This window comes from Apteryx mantelli, chromosome 14 (assembly GCF_036417845.1).
Source record: "Apteryx mantelli isolate bAptMan1 chromosome 14, bAptMan1.hap1, whole genome shotgun sequence".
Lineage (NCBI taxonomy): Eukaryota > Metazoa > Chordata > Aves > Apterygiformes > Apterygidae > Apteryx > Apteryx mantelli.
This window is the reverse complement of record NC_089991.1, coordinates 5,412,148-5,433,991: the sequence shown is the minus strand read 5'-3', so window position 1 is coordinate 5,433,991 and position 21,844 is coordinate 5,412,148. Positions and strand designations below refer to the sequence as shown.

The 21,844-nt window shown below is 44.3% G+C and overlaps 1 protein-coding gene across 1 annotated transcript in view; it reads right to left on the bottom strand.

Annotated features, from left to right (window-relative positions):
• The window catches only part of SPOCK1 (SPARC (osteonectin), cwcv and kazal like domains proteoglycan 1), a 320,719-nt gene that overhangs the window by 3,320 nt on the left and 295,555 nt on the right, over window positions 1-21,844 (bottom strand). Inside the window, exons 7-9 of the mRNA XM_067304911.1 lie at window positions 11,448-11,564; window positions 5,002-5,223; window positions 3,578-3,640 (exon numbers count right to left, since the gene is read on the bottom strand). Of these exons, the coding sequence (XP_067161012.1) occupies window positions 3,578-3,640; window positions 5,002-5,223; window positions 11,448-11,564 (402 nt within the window). The remainder of the gene's footprint in view (window positions 1-3,577; window positions 3,641-5,001; window positions 5,224-11,447; window positions 11,565-21,844) is intronic.

The window sequence follows — 21,844 nt, the reverse complement described above, 5'->3', positions numbered from 1 at the left end:
CTGTGCCGAGTCCCGGCAGCAACCCAGCAGCTCCCAGGCTCCCAGCAAGCACCAAGGAGTGAACCGAAGTGGCAATCCGGGGCAGGCAGAGACCGGCCTCTGTATTTTAAACTGTCTCATCCTTTCTCTTTTCCTCGGGCAATGCAACCTTTCCCTTTTTTTGTAACAGGCCTTTTCGCATAGCTTCACTGTGGTTCATGCAGGGTATTAAAACGCTCCACACTGGCTGTAAAAGCCATAGATTTAAAAAAATTATGGGGCAGGCTCGCTGCCCACACAACCGAGTGCATCTCCATTGGCTTGAAAGGATTCAGGCTTTGGGTCACAGTGTAGAGTATAAGGCATGTTCCTTCTGCAGGGGGGGTTTGTGCCAATTCACACATGCACATGCAACGCCGGAGCTTTAAATATTTAGCTGTGCACACTAATGTCACAGTTTGTGCCAGGCATCGCAGCGTAGAGATCACAGCGTGTCCTCGCTGCGGTATCAGGTGCCGGTGACAAGCTGGCGAGGCCGGAGTAGCGCTAGGAGCCAGTATTGCACAGAGCGATGGTTCAAGTCCCAGACAAATCAGTCCCTGCGTGCATGAGAAACGAGCTCTGGCTCCAGGCTCTGGCATCTGGACGGTGGCAATCAGACACCCCATAGAGTGGGAATATTTCACGCCACAATTTGGCGTGGCATCGGAGAACATCTGCAGAACTTGGAAGAAGAAAGGGGTTTGCGTCTCCTTTCCAAAGCTTACGGCATGGACGGTGCTTTCCGTCGAGAGGACTGCTGCTGCACCAGCTCCTCCATTAGCGCTATGAGCTGGTAGTCGTTGCCCACTGAAACGCCACAGTCTAGCGCATCAGGCTTCCCCATCTCTCCCCGTCCCGGGCAGTATTTAATTATTCCACGTCAACTGGAACAGCACTGCTACACCCTATATTTTCGGTAAAGATCCAGGTCCATATCTCTTTTTTGCATCGTTTCCTTACGTATATAACACCACCCTTTATCAGAAAACATGGGGAGAATAATTATATGCTAAGGATTGCGAAGCGCACAGGTAAAACCCGGAGAGGATTAACTGCAGCTTCCCCTATTAGCTATTATACCAGTTGAATTCACAGGGCTGATACAGAAGAAAATAGTGACGGGAGGGGAAATTTATTACCGTAGTGATGTGGGAGAAGCATTATCAGGCTGCACAGTTGTATGTCCTAGAAGCACACTCGCTGCAGTTAATTGTACTCTAGATAAATCTAGTAGGAAGAGATGAATAGTGCTGTTTACTTTTTAATTCAGTCCCCTGGGATGCTAGACTCTATTTGAAAGTCTCCAAATTCAACATATCTAATGGCAATGGCTTTGAAGTACTTTGTTGCTACTGTCATGCGTTTTGAAAAATATATAGAGGAAAAAAATATCAGAAGTCCTCATTTTTTATCAATGGATCTGAGTTCACAGAAATCTTCTTCATGTGTACTGTCCAGATGTAAATTTTGTGCTCTATATGTCAGGGATGGAGAAGGAAAGAGAATAATTAAGGACTAGTTTCTCGGAAAATATTCATCTCTTTTCGATCTTTCTTGTTGCTACAAGCAGTGTTTTTGTCATGTGTGCGGTCTGTTTTCCATTTGCATGATTTTGCAACTCAGTGAAAAGACATTGTTTTCCTCTGTATAAGTAGCAATGAAATCAGATTAAAATCTCACAGACAGGTGTCATTACGCAGGCAGATTTTCAAGTCAGTGAGTAAAACAAAGAGTTCCTCTCCGTATTATTTTCTAGCTTGTGGAACAACCTCTGCCAGACACTGATTTGTTGAGCTTAGCCTGTTTTATCCTTTTTTTTTTTTTTTAAACAGTTGACTAGAAGTTATTTGTGCTAAGGGACTATTTTTGCCGCTTTTATGTTGTCGTTTTAGTCCTGCTATTGCGCTCAGATCCCGGTGCCACGTGGCAGAACTGTCTGCACGTTGTACTACCTGCAATAGAGTCATTACTTTTCCCACACACTAGAAAAAAGCACTTATGTTTCAACCTAGATGACATTTATGGCATACAGCAAATAACAGCAGAGGATAAAACAAACATGGGATAGCCAGAGCTAGCTACTAGGAACTGGGCTTCTCCATCTTTTAGGTGGCTTTGAAAATCATGTGAAACTCATGAGATATAGAGGAAACAGTGACTTCTTCTGAAACAACACACGTTTGAGCACAAATACGGCTTGCTTACGAAGGTAGCACACGCACAGCCGAGCGATCGGCCCTCCCTTCGCTTCCCCAGCCACGAGCAGCAGGAGCGGCAGCGCTGAAACATCTCAGCCTTTACGCAAACATCCTATGAACGGTTGACAGAACTAAACCACACGCCCCGTGACCTCTGGGCATGCTTATTCTCATTTTAAACAAAATAATCCAGGTTGGGATAGTTTCTAAGGTAGCCTGAACCTGGAGGCCAAACAGCACTGGCTTCTGGGAATGGCAGGGTTCGGCAAAGACGAGCTTTGCAGAAGCTGTGTGCAGGGTCTGCTGATGGGTGTCCAGAATAAGCAGACTAAAATCTGAGAGCAACCTGAGAAGCAGACGAAGCTCGGAGATGCATTTCGCCAGAGACCGTGGCATGCATGCTCTGCACGGCAGCTAACGACGCTGCGAGAACTGAAGATGAGCTCCTGATGATGGGCCTGACAGCCGCTTCTGCAGTACACCGGGGTCCTCAAGGGCTAGATTCAGCGCTTTCTATAAACAAATAGACTTTAACGTGTGCTGATATGCCTCGCGTGATTTGGTGCTATGTACACAAACACACTGGGACAGAAACTTCACTAATGTAACACCACAGAAACTCTAGGTACATAATACGATGCGATTTTAGGGTGTAGAATTAGTTACATTAAAATAACCCAGTTTAACAACCTGATTTTTCAGCAATTAAATGGAACAATGCCATATGGGGGATTATTCCACCTAATTTTAGATATCCTGTGCGTTATGAGATGAATCAGGTCAGGCGCTCAGTAGTCGAGGGAGAGAGGGGCAGGCACTGTCACAGCTCAGGAGCATCCTGCAGAGATGCCGAAAATGAGGAGATGTGAATCCCTGTTCTCATGGCACGGGTCGGAGTGTCATACACCCAGAGTAGTATACTGAAAAATTTCTTCAGGGTGATTATACAAACCTGAACCATCGAGGAATACATGCATTGCACCATAACTGGAAGGTGACATGAACTCATCGGCTACGCACTGTGCTGCCTTCAGTCAAAAATAGGAGGTCTGAGCATCAAGCAGACTTTGTACTTAGCGTTGACCTTCCAGGTGATGAAGGCAGCTTTAAGCTCGGTGCAGACTAGGGGTTACATTTTTGGAGAGCTGTAAATCAGCCCTGAACCCGCTCCTACCTGTGCCGTATGTCGCTATCCCATCACCCGTTTCATTTCCTAGCACCAGGCCTACACTCTGCGGTGCACGTTCCCCGCTCAAAACATCAGTCCCTAATTGAAACACTATTGCTGCACAGAAAGTTGCAATAATCACAGAAGCTTTAATTAGTTGAGTAAATGAACAGCAAGTAATCAAACTTACCCAACAGACTCTTCCCTCTACTTAGCTTTTGAATTCTATTCATTTCATTCTGGCAAGGAAGACCTGAAATATAAAGTATGAGAATCAGCTTCCAGATGGTGCAGGACAGACTCTAATGACTGGCTTCACTATTGACATGAAATGTAGATGCCCGTACACCTGGGAATGAAACAGGCCCATATGCTGATACCGTACTGCAAAACAAATTTGTGTCATTAGCTCTACTAATTAAAAAAAAATTTGCAACACACTGTAGCTGAAAATACTGTTTGGGGGCCGCTTTCATTGTTAAACAGTTTCTCCTCTCTTTTCACCGAGCTGACATAATGCCAGCTCTGTAATTTATGATTTGCTAACAGACTAATTCCTGCATTAATAAGAAAACAAGTTCTTACGCTTCATATTAGTGGTAGAGCTTGTTTCCAAATTGTGCGTACCAGCACTTTATATTGCTTTGTTTGTTTTAACCATTGAGGGATATTAATATAGTTCATCTGTGACATTAAACATTGTTACACAATGGCCTTTTATACCAATGATGGAGAAAAGAGTTTTTTTAATGCAGCTATCAATCAGCAAACTGTCCTTAAGAGCAAAGTAATCAAAATTTAAACACAGGGAGACCCAAACAACTTCTCTTTGACCCCCTCAGCCCCCAAATATTATGTACCTAACTGTAGAAAAAAGAAACCAAAATGGACAGAAACTCTTGTCAAGCTAGATGCAATGCTCTGGAAAATACGGTCATTTGAAAATGCCAATCTGAAATATGTGAACTATTAAAATTTTGAAACATTAATGTTAAACCGGCAATAATTTTGAAGGTGCAGTGCATGAGAGACCAGTACTTCTGATAATTTTTGGAGCAAAGCTCCTGCTTTGGAGCTTTTGGAGCAAAGCTCCAAGCTTATAACCAGTGTTACCAGTTTGGGCAAACATTGGAATCAGCCTTGCAGACAAGCAAGGCGAGCAATGTGTACAGGACGCCAGCATTTTCAGAGGCATGGCTAACAGCAGGCACCCAACTGGAGCTTTGAGCATGGCTATACTGCTTTCACACAGGTGGAGGAGCTGAAGGTCCCTACTGCCTGCAGGGCGTCCTCAGCACTTTGACCAGCCCAGGCCCATCTCTTTTAGGGGTCTATACATTGCAGTTTGGCTGCTTCAAGTCTTCTCCTTGTTCAGTTAAGTGTCTCCTTAATTATATTTAAAAGGACTATTGTCATCCTTCCAGTGAGGGTAGGCATGTCTGTCTGGCATAAACACCGGTAACAAACAACAGCAATAATATAAAACCACTTAGCATAAAACGCTGATTTGGCTTACACATTATTAAACACGAATATTATAAAATTACAGCAACCTCAGCAATTCCCACCAACGCATCATGAATCAGTTCGACGCTGCGAAGCAGAACTACTCACCGCCCGGCTTCTGAAAGCAGTAGCACCACTCGTTGTTGGAAAGCTTTCCGTCTTTGAAGGAGTCGCAGGAGTTGAAGAGAGGCTTGACGCATGGCTCATACTTATCAAGATAAATGGCACTGATCTCCGAGGGATCCAGCAGCAGGTCGTAGTTCATGTCAAGTTTGTTGAACATCCAGCCTAAGGAATCCTTACAGATTGGCAGTATGCTGGTGTCAAATCCTGGAAGAAGATGGGCAGATATCCCCGCGTGAGTCACCGCACGCACTGCCCAGGCATCATCGCTACACTGCAGCCTTCCTGACATTTTTCGGCTGGACTCTGAACGTTGACCTGACCTGCCCCATGCACAACAAATTCTAAGACAACTGCCTGAATAAAGCTCAAAACCCGAACATGACTACAGACTGCAACACTACTCATGCTCTTTACAAACTGGGGGGGGGGGGGAGGGCTGAGGTTCAGAGCTGATTACTGTAATTCAAAGTTATTTGTACTCAAAAGAAAACTCAGTCACTTATATATATATATATTTTTTCCATCCTTGGTTCCAAGTGGGTTGGCTTTATTTCAAGAAACTGAAATGCAACGAGAAAAGGCTGCATCCACTGTGTTTTCAAACTAGGCTGAGGCAAAATGCAATTTAAATGCTGTTTCCCGGCCCTGTTTCTAGTTCCCTGACCAAATTCTTTCCTAGCATGGTCTCACCTCCCATCTCTCATCCGGGCTTTTCCCTCCTCAAGGCCATGCCTCTGGGGGTGAGCAACCAACGCTGAGCTCTGGCCTGCAAACTCACTGGGGGAGCGAGGAGGGGACACGAGGGAGCGTCTCTTTTGCTTGCACCACTCCGAGGAGTCACAGCGCTCAGCTGGGAGGTCCAGACCGATGCAAATGCAAATGAGAGGCAGCTCCTGCTCTCCTAGGCCACACCAGCACTGCTCATTCTTGCCTGCTCCAGGATTTTGTGACAAAACAGGAATCTGCTCTTCCAGCACTTTGGAAACCATCATCCTCATTCATTTTAATAGCTCGAATCCTTGAAAGACTGCAGCATGTGGTGGTACCATGGCAAGAGCAAGTCACGCCTATGGAGACCCACACCGTACATGAGAAATGCACGCTCCCGTATTCTGCCGAGAGTCCCATTGCCTTTTTTCACAAACACGGCAGGGCATTATAAATCCACACAGTCACTGTATTTTGAAAGCCTGGTACAAACATGGACTAATTTCCAAATTATCTATGATGCAAGAAAGTATATTTGTAGTCTAGAGCTAATAAATCTGAGAATAAGGATACTGGTTCCAACGAGGACTCAGAAACATGAATCCCCTGGTTAGGGATTTACATGCCTGGAGGGCACCTGAACCCCGCGCCCTGGGCGACCTGGAGAAGACTGACGGGCTTTTTCTCTTTGCTGCTTTCACGGAAAGAGGTCAAGCTTAGCCTTACTTGCTCGAAGTGTCAAGTCCCATTTCCAGATGCTGCTTTGTTCAAGCCAAACCGGAGATGTTGCCGGAGTCCCGCTGACAGTTTGCCCAAGCTCTGCAGCCTACCTGCTGTTTTAAGTATTAATCCAAGGGAGGGCAGCGCTTCACGCTGGAAGCTGTGCTTTTTATTTGTCACTGCAGCTGAGGCTTGTCAGCGAACACGGCGGCACGATGAGAAGGGTTAACTACCGGGAAGGCTTATGTCAGTCCTAACGCACGTCTCTCTAAGGAAGGAAGAGGGTGACACCGTTCCCTCAGGGCTAGAGGCAGCTCAGGCAAGAAGAGAGAGATCACGCTGAACTTTTTATCGCATTTGTGTGCTGTTATCTCCTCTAATGTTATCTAATCAAATTCGAGCACAGTGAAAAAGGCCGTAGGAATAGATGTAGGGAGGAAGCCTGCTCGCCTTGCTGAAGCAATTAGAACTATCGACTTCAATTATTTCATTCATCTGAAGAAGGCAAGCAGGATTTGGTCACTGTGCGATCTCTTGTCAAGGGAAAGATGTAAGAGCCCTTGACTTTGCCTTTCTGCCGTGCAGAGGAGCAGAGCTGGTGTGCTGAGTCCTGCCTTGTGCGCGTGTCCGCTGTGGCTGAGTCCCCTCCACAAGGCAGATGTCCTTTCTGGGGATGGTCCTCATGCCACGTTGCGGGATGTCCTGCTGCAAGGTCTCTCATGGAACCAGTTCTGTAGAGCACGTGTTGCTCAGCCCCTCAGCTGTCCACTGGTCACCTCCCAGCCAGTGAGGGTCGATGCAGAGATCCGACCGAGAACTTGCCCCAGACAGCGTGTGTGGATTAGTTTTGACTCTTGCTTTCCTCCCTGCTGGGCATTCTCGCGTGGATGATGGCACCCTGGGACACGACAGCAGCCCGCCTCCAGCGCTGACCCGTCTGTGCAGGTCACCCGAGAGCCACCGATGCGCTTGGAGGCTGCTCTGTGGTGTACCATCAGCGCTCGTATGAACGACACAGGCGTGAAAGGTCACTAATGAAGACACTTAATTACATTAGCTGAAGAGGTTTTGATTGTAATTTCTTATAAACAAGGGAGCTTATTAAGAGGCCGTGCTATTAAGCAGTGCTGCATATCAGACCGCGTGGTCTGCAAGCCTTTAAATATTAGAGATAGGTGCGACAGAAGGCCCTTGGCTAGCTCGTTACTGCCAGCGAAAAGGCCAACACTTTAACTGCGCTTCGGCACGTGGGCGAAGGCGCACAGCAGCATCTACCTCCGCTTGCCCTCGTCTCCTGGCGAGAGCTACCGCCTGCAAATCGCCTTTTGCTACGCTGCGTCTGCAGCGGGGTCTCTGCGGCACCCCAGCGCGGCGAGCGCCCGGAGCGCAAGGCGGGCGCTGCTCCCGCGCGCGGGCGGGCAGCCGGCGGGAAACGCTCCGCCGCTACGTCAGCCCGGCATCACCGTGCCAGATGCCGACGCTGGGCGTAGCAGGGTCGGGTTTGCCTCGCTCACGGCGCACGAGGGGAGGCCAAGCAGCGCTGCACGAATTAATGGCTCCTTCCCGCAGTCTTCCGATAAATCTTCTCACCCATATGGTGCAATACGCTGGATGAAATACAGCGCGTGCTGCAGTTCTGCGATGAATAACGTTCTTGGGTTAATGAGCTGGATTTGGAGCACAGAGGACCCGGTGCAGCAGCAGCCTCAGCGAGATCTTTTCTGCATCTTTCCGTGCCTCAGCTCAGCCCAGCAGCAGCCACGGTTAGCGGCGGGAGAGGGGAGCAGCCTTCGCATCCCGGCTGCTCGCGGCTCTCCGCACAGACTGCCAGCGAGGACGCCAATTAGTGACAACGTGGTGGCGGCTGCTCCGCGTCGGACACCTGCTCGCAAGGACCTGGCCTGAGACCATCACGTTTCTCCTTCCAGCTGACGGCTGCTCGGCGGCCTAACAACTCTCGTTTGCCGCACACCGGGAAGGAATTCAAGCCAGTGACCTCCATGTGAAAGTCTCGATAACCCCTTAATACCTAAAACGCTCCACCTCTGCTGAATTAAAAGGAAATTAAATTAAAAAAATCTTTAAGTGAAATTCCTAATTAAAAATAAACAGAGCTTCTGGCACATAAAATTATTTCTCTCCCTTCAAGAGTTGACTTACATGAGTCAGATTTATTTTATTAAAGTATACTACAATTTAATTAACAGGGGAATAATTAACCTAATTTCCTCCATCACTTGAAATAAAAGAAGGAGGAGAGGAAATGTTCCGCAGAAAGGATCCTTTGTATTGCACAAATCGCTAGTAAAAGAAAAACAACTCCCACTCCAACCAGAGAGACTATCTAGATATAACACGGGAACGTCATGAATTATCGACAGGCTCTGGAGCAATTTGAATCGGACCTTAGTATCTAATTAGTGTTATTATTTTCTTATTTCAAACATGTCCCTGAGTTGCTCATGTTAATATTATTTATTGAGGTGGCTTCATTTGCCCAAAGGCTGTGGAAGACAGAGTTCCTGGCCTATGGTGCTTCATTAGGGTCCAGCAGATAGCACATTGAACGCAGGTCTGAGATCTGAAACCCCAGCGACTTGCCCTCATCCCTTTCTTTCAAAAGAGTTAAAAAAAAAAAAAAACAAAACTTTTTTCTTCACATGGGGGTGAACTTAATACATTCAAAAAACTTATTTACACTCACAGTAGCATCTTGAAAATTTAATGTAGCACAGAGAAATCTCTGCTGGAACACCTTCTCCAGACAGCTGATGTGTCCGAGGCATCTTAGTCATCACTTCCCACCATCTGGTCCCTTTTACTGCCACAGGGGCATACCCAAAATGGATTACTTTGAGGATGCATATGCCTTTTAAGACACTACAGGCATAACCAAACCAGTTCAGTTTAATGAAGCGATCAGCCTGGTGAGGAGGGGAATACACGCAGAGCGATGAAAAAAGGGCAATGGGTACGTCAGAGCATACTTCCAGAGCTGCATGTGTCCTGTTTGCCCGGATTCACACGAATATTTTTTTCAGTTTGGATCTGTGAACTTTGCTTTGAATTTTGAGCCCCATTTAAGATGTCTTTCATTCTTACAAATGTTTGATGTTAGAGGAAGCCAAATCCTGCTGTCCTTAATCAATGTGTATTCCCAGCGCTACCAGAGAGAACCGGGGCTGTAGAATTTGGCACATGCAGATTAATCTATGAATAGTGATGCAATCTCTTAAAAAGAAAAACAAGCCCAAGTTTTGTGGCATTCAGTAAAGATTTAAGCATCTTAATTCATAAAGTTTCTTTTTTTTTTTACTGACACATAAGAAGACAAGAATATGTGCCAAACTAAGTCAACAGTCCAAAAATGAACATTGTTGAGATCAAGTGTGTAAGATCATCAAGGCAGCCTTTCATATAAAAGCTGCCAGGAGTCAAACTAAACTAAAAAGAGATAACAGCTCCTCTGTGAATCAGAGCAAACACCGCAGAATTACCAGAAATGTTTTTCTCACTGAAATTGCTTCAACAAAAAAAATCCTCGAGGAATCAGTTTGGTCTTTGGCCTTTGGCTAAGCTCTTCATGTGAAGCCCCTGGGTCATCTGCATAGGGAACACCTTCTTGACATGTGGCTGTGGGCCCAAAGGACTTCAGACAAAGTTTCCTTCCTTGGAGTTTTCTATGACGGGGCCTGAAACGAATTCACATCTTGAAGCCCTGATTAGCTGTAAGCCCAGCTGCCTTTTTGCACTACTTAGTGTTCAGCTTCGTTTGCATGATAAGCATATTCTTTTCAGAGGACTGTTTAAGAGAAAAATAGGACATACTGCTTCAAAGATATAGACTTTGTTGAAAATAAATGACTACTGAAAATAACTAAATGACTAAAGAAACTAGCCACTGACATCAAAAGAGAAGGAAAAGAGGGCAGCTGATTGAAGCCTTTAACGTAGTGTTGTGTGGACCCAGGCTTGAATTAGGGCAGTGAAGTGGAGGTGAGTCACACACCTAGATAAAACTCGTGCATCCTGCTTTGCAAGGCAGAGGCCCATGTATTCTGGGACACAGTGTTTAAGAGGATTAATGAGTCCTTATGGAAAATAAGTTTGCATCTGCTCTCTGATGAGCATAACCTCCTTTGGCGCTGTTATCTGAGTCCTTCCCCTCCTTGGTGGGTAAATGACACCAAAATCACTCATATTGGTTCAATCCACAGAGAGTAAATGTCCTCTAAACTATTCATTTTCTTCTTCTTTTTTTTTTTTTTTAAAGCATCAATGGAAGCTAAGAAGGTATTATTAAACACCTGGGACACAACAGATAAGCGCGCCTTTTCTCTGTGCATGCAATTCCAGCTTTCCGCACCATTTAACCACTCCAGCTCTGTGGCCGTGGCGTGGATATTTTCAGTATTCTTTCTCTTATATAACTTGTTAGCTGGAAATCGCAAAATAAAGTGTAAGTGAGTCTTTTTCAGCGTTGGCATAATTTCCTCTGTGCCTGCATGGCCCGGTCGTGGCTCATGCCACTTACCCTGGGGCAGGCAGGGGGCACAGGCTGGGGGTGAGCCCGGGCCACGGTCCATCCCCGATAGATGATCTGGACGCAGCCACCCTGATTTGGACCCTGGTCACGGAGTTTAGCTGTACGGACATGAACTGTGCCATGCCACATAACCTCAGGGCTTGAGAAAAGTCCCTGAGCGGTTTTATTTACAAGTCTAGATGTGGCCTCCATGGCCTTCAGACTGAACTATTTGCCTGCCTAACCTGTAAAGGTCTCACCGCCTCGCGCTGCTGGTTTTAAAGCAGCTTGAGCCGGAGAGAGCACAGGGACTGCAGCTCCTCTGCAAACCGGGGGAGCTATTCGCAGGCTCCGGTCCCCTGCGTAACCGCACGCTTGCAGACGCCCGCAACCTGGCAGCGTGAAGAGCTGAGCTCAGCCGCACGCTCCCGTGCTCCGCAAAGCCCGACACGCAGTCCGGAAGGCGTCTGCTTACTGCCTTGCGCTGTCTCCGAGCTGGTGGGTTTGATGACGCGGTTTGCGTCCTCGTGCAGAGCGCCGAACCAGTCTTTTAGTCGCGAGGCGAGACTCCTCAACTCCTTGTCTGTGCAAGCTGGGGAGAGAACGCAGAAACCCCCTCAGTCAAGAGCGTCAGCAAAACACTTTCCCCAAATACTCTGTTAGAAAAATCTTATTTATTCATAGTTGCAAAGTCCTTGCTATTAAGAGCTTCGAAATAAAAGAGAAGGTTAGGGAAAAGTGTGCAAGTTAGAAAGAAAATGTAAGTCATAATGAATTTAAGTTGTACCCAAGTATCTCCTTAGCAGCTGACATGACGTGTGATGGAAGACACGACGTGTGATGGAAGAAATGACTCTCACGCCCGTCTGCAGGTCCTTGGGTGGAGCTACGTGACCGCTCAGCTTAACTGCTCTCACCTTTTAGGATTTCAGATAAATATCCCAGTCAAATAGATGGGAGTGGGGAGGAAAGATTTGTCTAGACATACTACTTGAACACAGTACTAGGAATAATTTATAATGCACATTTGGGTTATTATCACAGTAATAGGAAATATATATATAGCTATATGTACCTATCGATCTATCTATATTTCTTTACATACATACAAAAGAACTGTCATGTTGCTCTAGTTCTGCTGCAAACGAGACTTGCCACTTCCGAAGGTTGTCAGCTCTTTCTTGTTAGCTAGGTAAAAGCGTTCCCTGCTTCCGTTCTTTATGATTTTTTTACTGCCAAATACCTAATTTTTCCAGAAATCTCTGCCAAGAGGTTAATGTCCAGCTAAAGCAAATATTTTTAAGTAAAAAAGCTACATTAGTCAATGGTTTCTGTCAGAAGAAAGTCTTCTTGTTTCTATATTGGTTACTGCTTGAAATTACCATGCTCAGACCATTTTATTATTCCTGCCGTGTACTCGCTCTACATTTTAAATGCCGTTTCTAGGAATACAAAGCAAGATTTTATGCAATAGAAGCAGACATCCTTCACAGGGTAAGGCACAATAAGTCTTCTCCAATTCACTGCACATTATAATATTCCTCCCACCAACTTATTGAAGATCAGGTCCCACCGCTCGTCTTCCCAGGTTTAACTCGCTGCTCCGACGACTGCGGTGAACTTGTTGCTGCTTCCTAGCTGTGGCGAGTACTGCTAGGTTTCCAGGTTTTTTCGGTCAGAAATAATGCTGACGTTAAAAATAAGGTGCTACAGGGTTTTCTAAGTGGAAAGTCTTTTAGCATATTTGGGGTTGGGGGAGAAAAAGATAGGGAGAGATTTTCCCATTCTGCTGTAATGCTAAGAGAGTCTGATAGATTTTCCTATTAAAAATAAACATATGAAAATCACTGTCCCACTAAGGCTGAGTCCAGGTAAGGAAAAGTCAGGTCTTAAAGATGTGAGTTTTGGAAAAAAACCCACAATTAATGTAAAAAAAAAGGAAGACAATGCCATATTAACTCTAATGTGGCTTACATTACTGAAAAGGCTTTTATTTTATCTTTTTTTTTAAACTCAGACTTCCATTCTATGTAATAAAATACAATAAGTGTATTTATAAATAATATATACTCTTTATAAACAGATTTATAAATTAATACATTGTTTTAAGTATTATATATTTATAATATACTGTATACTATTTTCTCTTTGCAGCTTAAGACAAAAAGCGTAGAGGGGTAAGATTTTTGAGGCCTCCATGCCATCCTTCCCATAAGGGACTTGTCATGCCGTGTCACCCCCAGCCCGTCCCTCCCGGCTGAGGTCCTCCACCAGGGAGGAATCACAACACCAGCAACACCAGCATGAGCCCAACCATCCCGGCGCTAATGAACCCCAAGCAGGAGACACTGCCTGAAGGGGTGAGAGGGTAGGGAGAAAACTAATTTTGCAGGTAATAAGCATTCAGGCACCAGCTAGCTCGAGGCAGGCGTGAAGGATACGATATTTTGTGAATTTAGGGCAGATTCAGAAAGATAATGAGGTTTCTGTCACACATGAATTTCAACAGGAGTTGGGTACCTAAATATAGGCTGTAAGTGAGGGAGATGATGCTTCTGCACGGGATGGGAGACGCAACTCCCCCCTTAAACTGCCATCAGACACCAGTTTTGTCTAAACATTATTAGGCTTTGACAGGAACAGGAGCGACCACAACCGTCTCCTTTTTAATCTTCGCTAGTATTTTCTGGGGAAGAAATTACCTGTGATTATATCATCTTTCAAAATTAAAAGCAGACAGCATTTTTCCTTTCCTTCTGACAAGTACCTGTCTCGACCTTTGAAAGTCACTTTTGGAAAGGAAAAAGGAGAAACAGTGCATGCCAAGTAAGTGTTGCTTAGCCAGCTCCTCGTACATGACAGGTTATCCCTATGCTCAGAGTACTTCACAAACACGTCTCCAGTCAAAAATGCACATATAAACCCTGCTTTGACTACTGATTGCATCAGCCGGGAGAAAACACGCGGGTTCAAAAGGCTAAGGAAGGAGGCAAGTCGTTCTGCTGTGCAAAACGGAAATTTAGGAAATAGGTGTTCTGGCACAGGATGCCTTTAGGAAGCCAAGGCTGAAAATCGGTACGACGACCACCTCTTCCCGACATCCTCACGGCCTTCCCTACCGCTGTAGTGAGCTTCACGCACTTTAATTCGGGAACTTCAGTAATTCAGGATGTTAATTCATTACGGGGGGGGGGGGAATCAAAGAAAACACGCTGTGGGGCTATTTTCCTTATTCAGACGCAGGTACTTGCACGTACGGAGACAACCTTAGGCGCCACAGAAAGCTACGGTAAGTCCGAGGGGCTGCGGATGCTGTTTAAGCTGGCAAGCTCGCAGCGCCAGCACGGACCGTGCTTTGCTTTCACCGACAAGTCTGCAAAATGCACCGAACCTTGCAGCTTTCTCCCGGAATTCAGTGTCAGCATGACTTGACAGGAAGCCCCAGCGCAGGCGTTGTTTGCACGCTGGAAGTTTTTTTGCAAATAACTGAGATATTTCTTGAGCGTGTTGCTTAAGGGTGATCCAGCAGCAGATGCTCTGTCAGGGTTCTCGCTTAGGACTGTGATCTTCCTTCAGACGAGTTTCTGCTGTTTTACAAGTAAAACAAGAACCTACTGTTCTTTTAATATGTGGTGAATAATAAATTTCTTCCCAAGACTACAAAAATGTAACGCGTGGTTCTGATTAAATTCCGATTCAAGTAATTTAATTCCCTCGGTCTTGCTTTCTCCTGAACATTAAAGTGGAGGAAGTATTACTTTCCATTTCTTGCTTGAAATTCTATTTCGACACTACTGTGCATGGTTGAAAAGAGTCTGTCTTCCTACCTAATGGAACTGCATTTTATTTGTTGGTATAGGAGCCTCTATCAACACTTTCCAAAGTCTCTAATCATTCTCAAGTGGTTTGTTTAGGGACACGTTATTCAAGGCACTTCAAAGTGGCTCGAGATTGAGGGCACGTGTTTAACACACACAGAGTCAGGTCCAGCCTCCGGCTGGGTATCCGGGAATCACAGCATTTAATGATTTATTTCTGGTCGTACAGCCCACTAGTTACGTATCAAACAATTAGGAAGGATACTCTGAGGAGTCCTACATCTCAGATCCTCATATATAAATTTGCATCAGTTTAAGTTGTACGGCATTTTAAGAACCTTCTGCATGAAAAATGCAGTGCAAATGTGCCTTTTTAGCATTAACACAAGTTTCAAGTAACAGCTCTCGGATGAGAAGAATAGGGTCGTAGGAGGAATAGATGGGATAATGGGCCTCTTGCTATTTGAAGATCTATAAGGAGAGAATACGTAGGTTGCAAACCATATGGGTAGTGACATGACTTGAAGCACTGATTAAGAAAAACTGGGATGAAGAGAAACCCCAAGGGAGGGACCTCTCCATCACCCTGCTCTAGCAACTGTAATCTCTCCAGTCAACTGTCACCACCCACTCTAGGAGCTCCTGCTGGAGAAGGACACTCGTGCAAACATACGCAAGTAGGCATTTTTCACTGCGGTGTATATTTTCTTCAAGAAGAGAGGATTTGGCTTCAGTTTGTTTCCTGCACATTTTAAAAAGGGAAAAATACAGGAGCAGGATATATGAAGGAGGAGGATATATTTGCTCCCAGATCCAACCACCATCCCCAGATCAGAAGCTGCAGATGCTACAGCTGTCCTGCAGAAATGATTTAACAGCAAGCACCGAAAGTGACAATTTATTCCCAAGGGTAAAGCGATTGGTCCAGCAGTTATTTATTCCTAATAAACTGAAAGCGATGCTGCTAAATACCTATTTTCACCCAACAGACAACATTAATCTGACCTAATGGAAAGCCATTAGCATGCTGCAAAGGCTCACGTTTTTATAGGTCATGCTTCCATTACGGAGTTTTTCAACTCTGCAGATACTCATCTATAAACATTGGTGGTGAAAATTCACAGTATAATGTTTAATTTCATTCTTTAAGAGAGAGACTTTCAAAAGTGCCTAGTGCCAGAAGTCAACATTAAAACTGAACTCAGCTGTAGAAGAATAAATCAATATGGAATGCTTTCTCACAACCCAGTTTTACTCCAGCCTAGCAAAACAATATTGCAAAATCTACCACTAACAAAACAAGGCTTATAATTCGTACTGCGGTTAACTCTAAACAAACCTTAGTACTAAGGACGTACATCACTGCTTTAATGTCTATCTTGCTGACGTAATGTTCTGGTACTACATGATGAGCAAGTGGTCTGTGTTGTCCAGGCAAGGGTTGCAGGGACACATTCAGTGGTGTATTTCCCAGTAAGCAAATTGTGCAATCAGATGCAGAGAACGTGTGTGTAACCTGCTTTTTATCATTTGACTTCTTTATTATCACCCATCTACTCAGCATGTATTTGCTGCATTATCATTACTACTGTTGTTATTACCATCATTCTTGCAAACAGCAATGTATTTTTACCAATTACATGTGGAGAGACTGGTCATCTGGATTCACATTATTGTTTTACAACACTAAATGAGTCTCTTAGGTACAGAGTGAGGAGCACGGGAACAGTCGCTGAGAGCCAGGCTAGCTTCAGCTGCCTCTGCGCTGTAGGGGAAAGGGAACAGCAAATGCAGGGAAATGCAAAATAAAATAGCAAAGCTTTAAAAAACGTATATTCAGCTACTGCGAGGTTAGTGCTCGTTCCATACAAAGGAAGCCTGTCCTGACACAATTCAGCTGGAAACTCCTTAGGGATACACGTGTACACAGGCACCCGCAGAGGATACTTCATAGTAAAAACAATTATGGAAAGTACAAAACAGAAACCAAGGTAATCTTTACAGTGCAGTTCACTTTTCTGTATTCTGTACATATGATCTAAACATCAGCTTTCACTTTTTCTGTCCCACAATGAAGTATTCTTAGCATCAATTATACCTCATGTCAGCAAAATCTAAAACTAAAAAGGTCTAGATGAAGTGAAAGCAATGGTCGTCTTTCGGCAGAGGGCTAGGCAAAGTGAGTCTGAAGGCCTTGCACCTGAAGTGAGATCTCTCTGCGGTTTCAAACTCATGAAAATATATACAGTATCCCTAAAAGCTCCCATGTGCCACATAGGACATGATGCAATGGAGGAACTGCATCAGTCAAACATTAGACTGGGCAGATCAGGTGTTAAAGACACCGTGATGGAGGCTATAATCAGCAGCAGTGGGAATGCAGCCTACTTCTGAAAGCAATTACTTATCCCAAAACACAGCACTGATTTTGAGTGTCCCGCTGAAAAAGATGCAAACATCCTGCCACGGAGCAGCACCAATGTCTTCTGATCTAGGTGGGCAGCCAAGAACTATGGATAGGAAATGGAAAATATTGCAAGAGAAGCCCTCTGAACCCCTGGTCAGAAACGTCAGCCTTGGCGTTCCCACGCGGCCAGAGGGAGCGGGTGCGTTGACGGAAACTAGCCTGGATTCCTGCTTGGCTCACAAGCAGCAAAAAAGGAGCTGCATTTGCAAGACATATCAGTTGCAACAAGCAGTTCAGTCATGTGCCCTGTAAGCCTGGAGGACAAGTCCATTTAGTTGTCATTAAAATGTGACACAGCAGCAACCTACAGGACACTGGCCAATATTGATATTATCTTCCTCCGGTTAGAAATAGGACATACATAGCTTCAACAATTCAAAAGCAAAAAAAAAAAAAAAAAAAAAAGAAAAGTCTCTTTTTGGTATGCTTGAAGAATATCTAAAATGACAATCGGGGCAAAGTAATACATGCAAATTGGTAAAATGCAAATATTTAAAAACATTGTAATAATACATTGTTTAAAAAATTTAATACGAGCTTATCATAGTGTGGAAATTGACAAAAGATAATGCTTATCTTTCGTACTAAATAGTAATTTTTATATTCTTCGTCTTCTTATAAGAAGAAAATGTGCTATTGTAATCACGCTTTCTCTGACAAACGTCACTACATTTTCTCTCTTCTAGGGAAGGTATAATCGCATCTGTATGTGTGTGCATTATCACAACAGGCTTTAAAACTAAAGTAAAAAAAAAAAAAATTCTATCAGCTTTCATGCTTTAGAGAGCAGGTCTGCTCTCAGAAATGCAAAATACCGAGCGCATTCTAGAGGCTGCTGCTGCAGGAGCCGATTCGAAAGTAAGCATGAAGAGAAATACAGCGCTGCGCCAGCGCTCCACCTCCTGCAAGCACACACGTGCATACGAGCCACTTGTGGACAACTCCGAGGGGTTTAGCTGCGATATTTTGATGCGGCGACACTTGCCTTCACAAATACTTCACCGTTTTTCATTGGAAAGGGTAACGTTAATTTGTTCATTTCTTTGAGGCCTCAGGCAACTTCTTATAACTAAAAAATGAAGCATGAGGACAATAATTTTTACGAAGAAGAAGGGAACGGATTGTCTACGCAGCTATTTGCTGTGCCCCGCTCCTGGCATCCAGCGGCTGTTCCTCCGCCAGGATGGCACCTATGCTGATAGCCACCTTGGATCCTCCTGCCATGACTTTGCCCAGTCTCATAAGCAAAGCGGCAGATGGCAAGAGCCTCTAGTTCAGACTCCGAGATGATTACAGGAGCAGCTGAGTTATTTTGAGGAAGAAACAGGCTTTGATCTGAAGCTTCCCTTAAAATGGTACCTTTAAGGCACGAAACGCAGAGAGAACTGTATATACAAAGATCGAGAGCTACATTTTTTGGAGCTGTAGGCAAAGCATTCATCCGCTTTTACAGTACTTAATGCTAGATCCTTTTGTGCTTGTGTTAATTGTGAAAACCCTGGGAAGTTCATCTTTGCTAGGCACATAACAAGTCTGGATGTTTATTTGAAATGCCTCCAAACTATGAAGATGCTGGAGGTCCGCGAGAACTGGACAGGAATACTTGGGGGAGCAGCCTCCCTCATCAGATTTTGGCCACGTGTGGTATTAATCATGAAAATGCCACCTCCCTGCATGGCTCCTATCCTCCCAAAATTCACTTACCGCCTCACCCTGATGTTTTCATTCCGACTCTACCATGCCACTTGAAATGAGCAATAGACACTATCATATCCAGTAAAAAACAAGACAACAAACAAACAAGCCAAACTGAATGGACTATGCGCGAGAAAAAGAGTCTCTGGATGAAACCAAATCTTTGCAGAGACCTCATCTCCCTTCCTTCCTCCCCCTTAGTGGAGCTGTTCTCACCACACATCATTGCCATGAGAAGGCACACACCTGCACCCAATGTTGGTGGCGCCGAGCCCTAGCGAAGCCACTCCACTACCTTTACTCCTGGCCTGGGAAGTTCAGCCTGGGTTGGTCTTTGCAAGGGACAAAAACGGGTGGTTGGTTTGATTTTAAAGCAGTGTTGCTCTCTCCCAGCTGACAGTCGGTGGGAGGTTTTCACAGATACCTGACTGTACTGCTAAGTCCTTAGCAGATACCATGCTCTCAGGCATTTGAAATAATAAACAAGCAAAGCCAGATTAATAATTACGAGTGGAAAAGTGGTTGACTGGGGTTAAAACGAGATAATTGAGGGCTGGGTCTTTTATGCAAACAGTATCTGCTGTCACACTGCCTACGTCTTGAGTTTTGTGTGGAAGCGTTTCCAAAAGCACAGCCAAAAGAGTGACGCCGACCTGCCAACGCTGTCCACATCCAGGAGCTTGTTCTGCTCCACTTTCCTGAGCTGAACAGGGAGAAATTTTAGATTCTGATCTTCCGTAAAAATGTTCTGAATTACAATGGTTGGAAATAGCTTGAGCTGTTGATGATAAGGGCAGCTGCTCGTTTCCGTGATGAAAACGGCCTTGAGCTCGAGAGAGAACTCAGGTAGTGAAATTAGTGATTTGACAGTATTTGAGGAGAAATGGTCACATCCATTTATGTTCAATCTGAGCAGGAAGGTAACAGCCAAGAACATAAATTAAAAGATTATATATAGAGAAAAAAGAAAAAACAGAATGCCCATGTTAGAGCCGAAGCGCATGCAACACTTCAGTAAAAAAAACCCCAACAAAGTATCAGCAGTCCATTTTTGTAAAGTATCACGGTAAACAGTGATATTCATTATTGCTTGATACTATTCCTTTAAAATGCATGAATTCTTAAGTGGTTCATAGGATAAAATTGCTTCTCTTACACATGTCTGTTCTTCTGACACTACTCCATCTTTGTAAGTTTGTTCAAATCCAAAATTAATGGGTTCCCAGATGGTTAATTTTTTTTTTATTTTTGTTTCACAAAAAGTGAATGTTCTCATAATTTGCTTCTTTTATTTTCTGCCCATGGGAAATTTGGGAAATAAAATGAAGACTATGATTTTCATGGATTTCCTTAGTGGATACCTAACTAAATACTAAAATATTAACTTTCCTGTTAAAGAACAGAAATTGTGCATTTTAGTGGAAGCTATTTGTTTTATGCCATGTATATAATTAGATTTACTTCACTTATAGTGTTTTTCCAGTGGATTACTCGCCTCATTTTGAAACCATTCAAACAACTCAGCATAACTTCTACTTCCAGTTCTAGAAGTATAACTCAGTCCTTGAAGGTTTCTAAGGGGGAAAGAGATGGGTGGCAGGAGATGGCTGGACAACAGCTACAGCTGAAACCGACTGAAATGTGAAGACTAAGGAAGAGAAGAAATTAAAAGTGAAATGGAAAACACGAGTTTTTGAAAAAGAACAAGTTCAAAAAACACTAACATTAAATTTTGAAGCAATCTTTGGTTTTGTTTGCAATTATTTGGCTTCTTAGCTTATGCTGCAACTCAGTAACCCTCATCTCCACCTGACTCCAGCATGCATACCATTTTCCTAAGACATATGTTTTAAGCGGGGCAAGCATAAAGCAGAGAGCAATGAGCTTGTCCCTTAGTAGTCCTTAAAAGCAGAGAAAAAAATATTCACAGTATGGCAGTTTCTTTTCGCAAAAGGAGCTGGATTGCAGGATTCATCTCCTCATGACCTGTCCCTATCCACTCTGCCTTCCCGTCCAATTAGCTCCGGGCGAGTTTCCACTAGGGAACGCGTACTGATGGCAGGAAGGAACATATGACCATCTGAATTAGGATTATCACTGGATATGTGCTAACAATTGCTATTTTTGTTTGCTTTAGTAAGAAAAGGTATTCTCTTTGTGGCCAGCAAGATCTGAATGCCAGCTTGTGCTGGACTGGAAGATGCCTGTTCTGGAGATAAAGGTTTGGGCTACCCATCCTTATGGCAATGATCACTTCTGCTGTTTGAAGAGACTATGTGCAGAATACTGTTTCTACGAACAAAGCACGGAAATGCCAGAGAAGCTCTCTTTTTTGTAGCCTGTGCGTATCCTGCCACGCGGCCTTTTTGGAGAGCTAGTGAACACACTGACTACTCCTTAACTGATCTGCTTTGCCATAGAAAAAGCTACCCTAGATCCTTCTCAGAGCCCCTGCCGTCACTTAGCATACTGCCTGAAAGCCGCAAGTTGGACCCAAGAATTTATGAGAAGGACACATTTTTGCCAGGTGGACCTGGCTGGTGCTCCATCATACACAGCAGCATGAGAAGCAATTGAGGAGATTCACTTCAGTTTTCCTGGAGTCCACCATCTCTACCTGCTTCCTCAGGGACCCTTGCAAAGTGATAGATAAATCCAATTTGTCCATGCCGAAGCAGGATGGAGCGAGAGATACTCATGAGTCAGCATACGCTAGCAGAAACTATTTTTCCCCCTCATTAACTTTCCTTGCACATCAGCTGATTTTTATTTTATACTGTGGGTATCCCTGTATTTATTGTCTTATGTTCCCTACTGAATGCTATCACATCTGATACCACCAGAGCTTCATTAATGTAAAATGTTGTCATGTGGTGAATTATTCTAAATGAG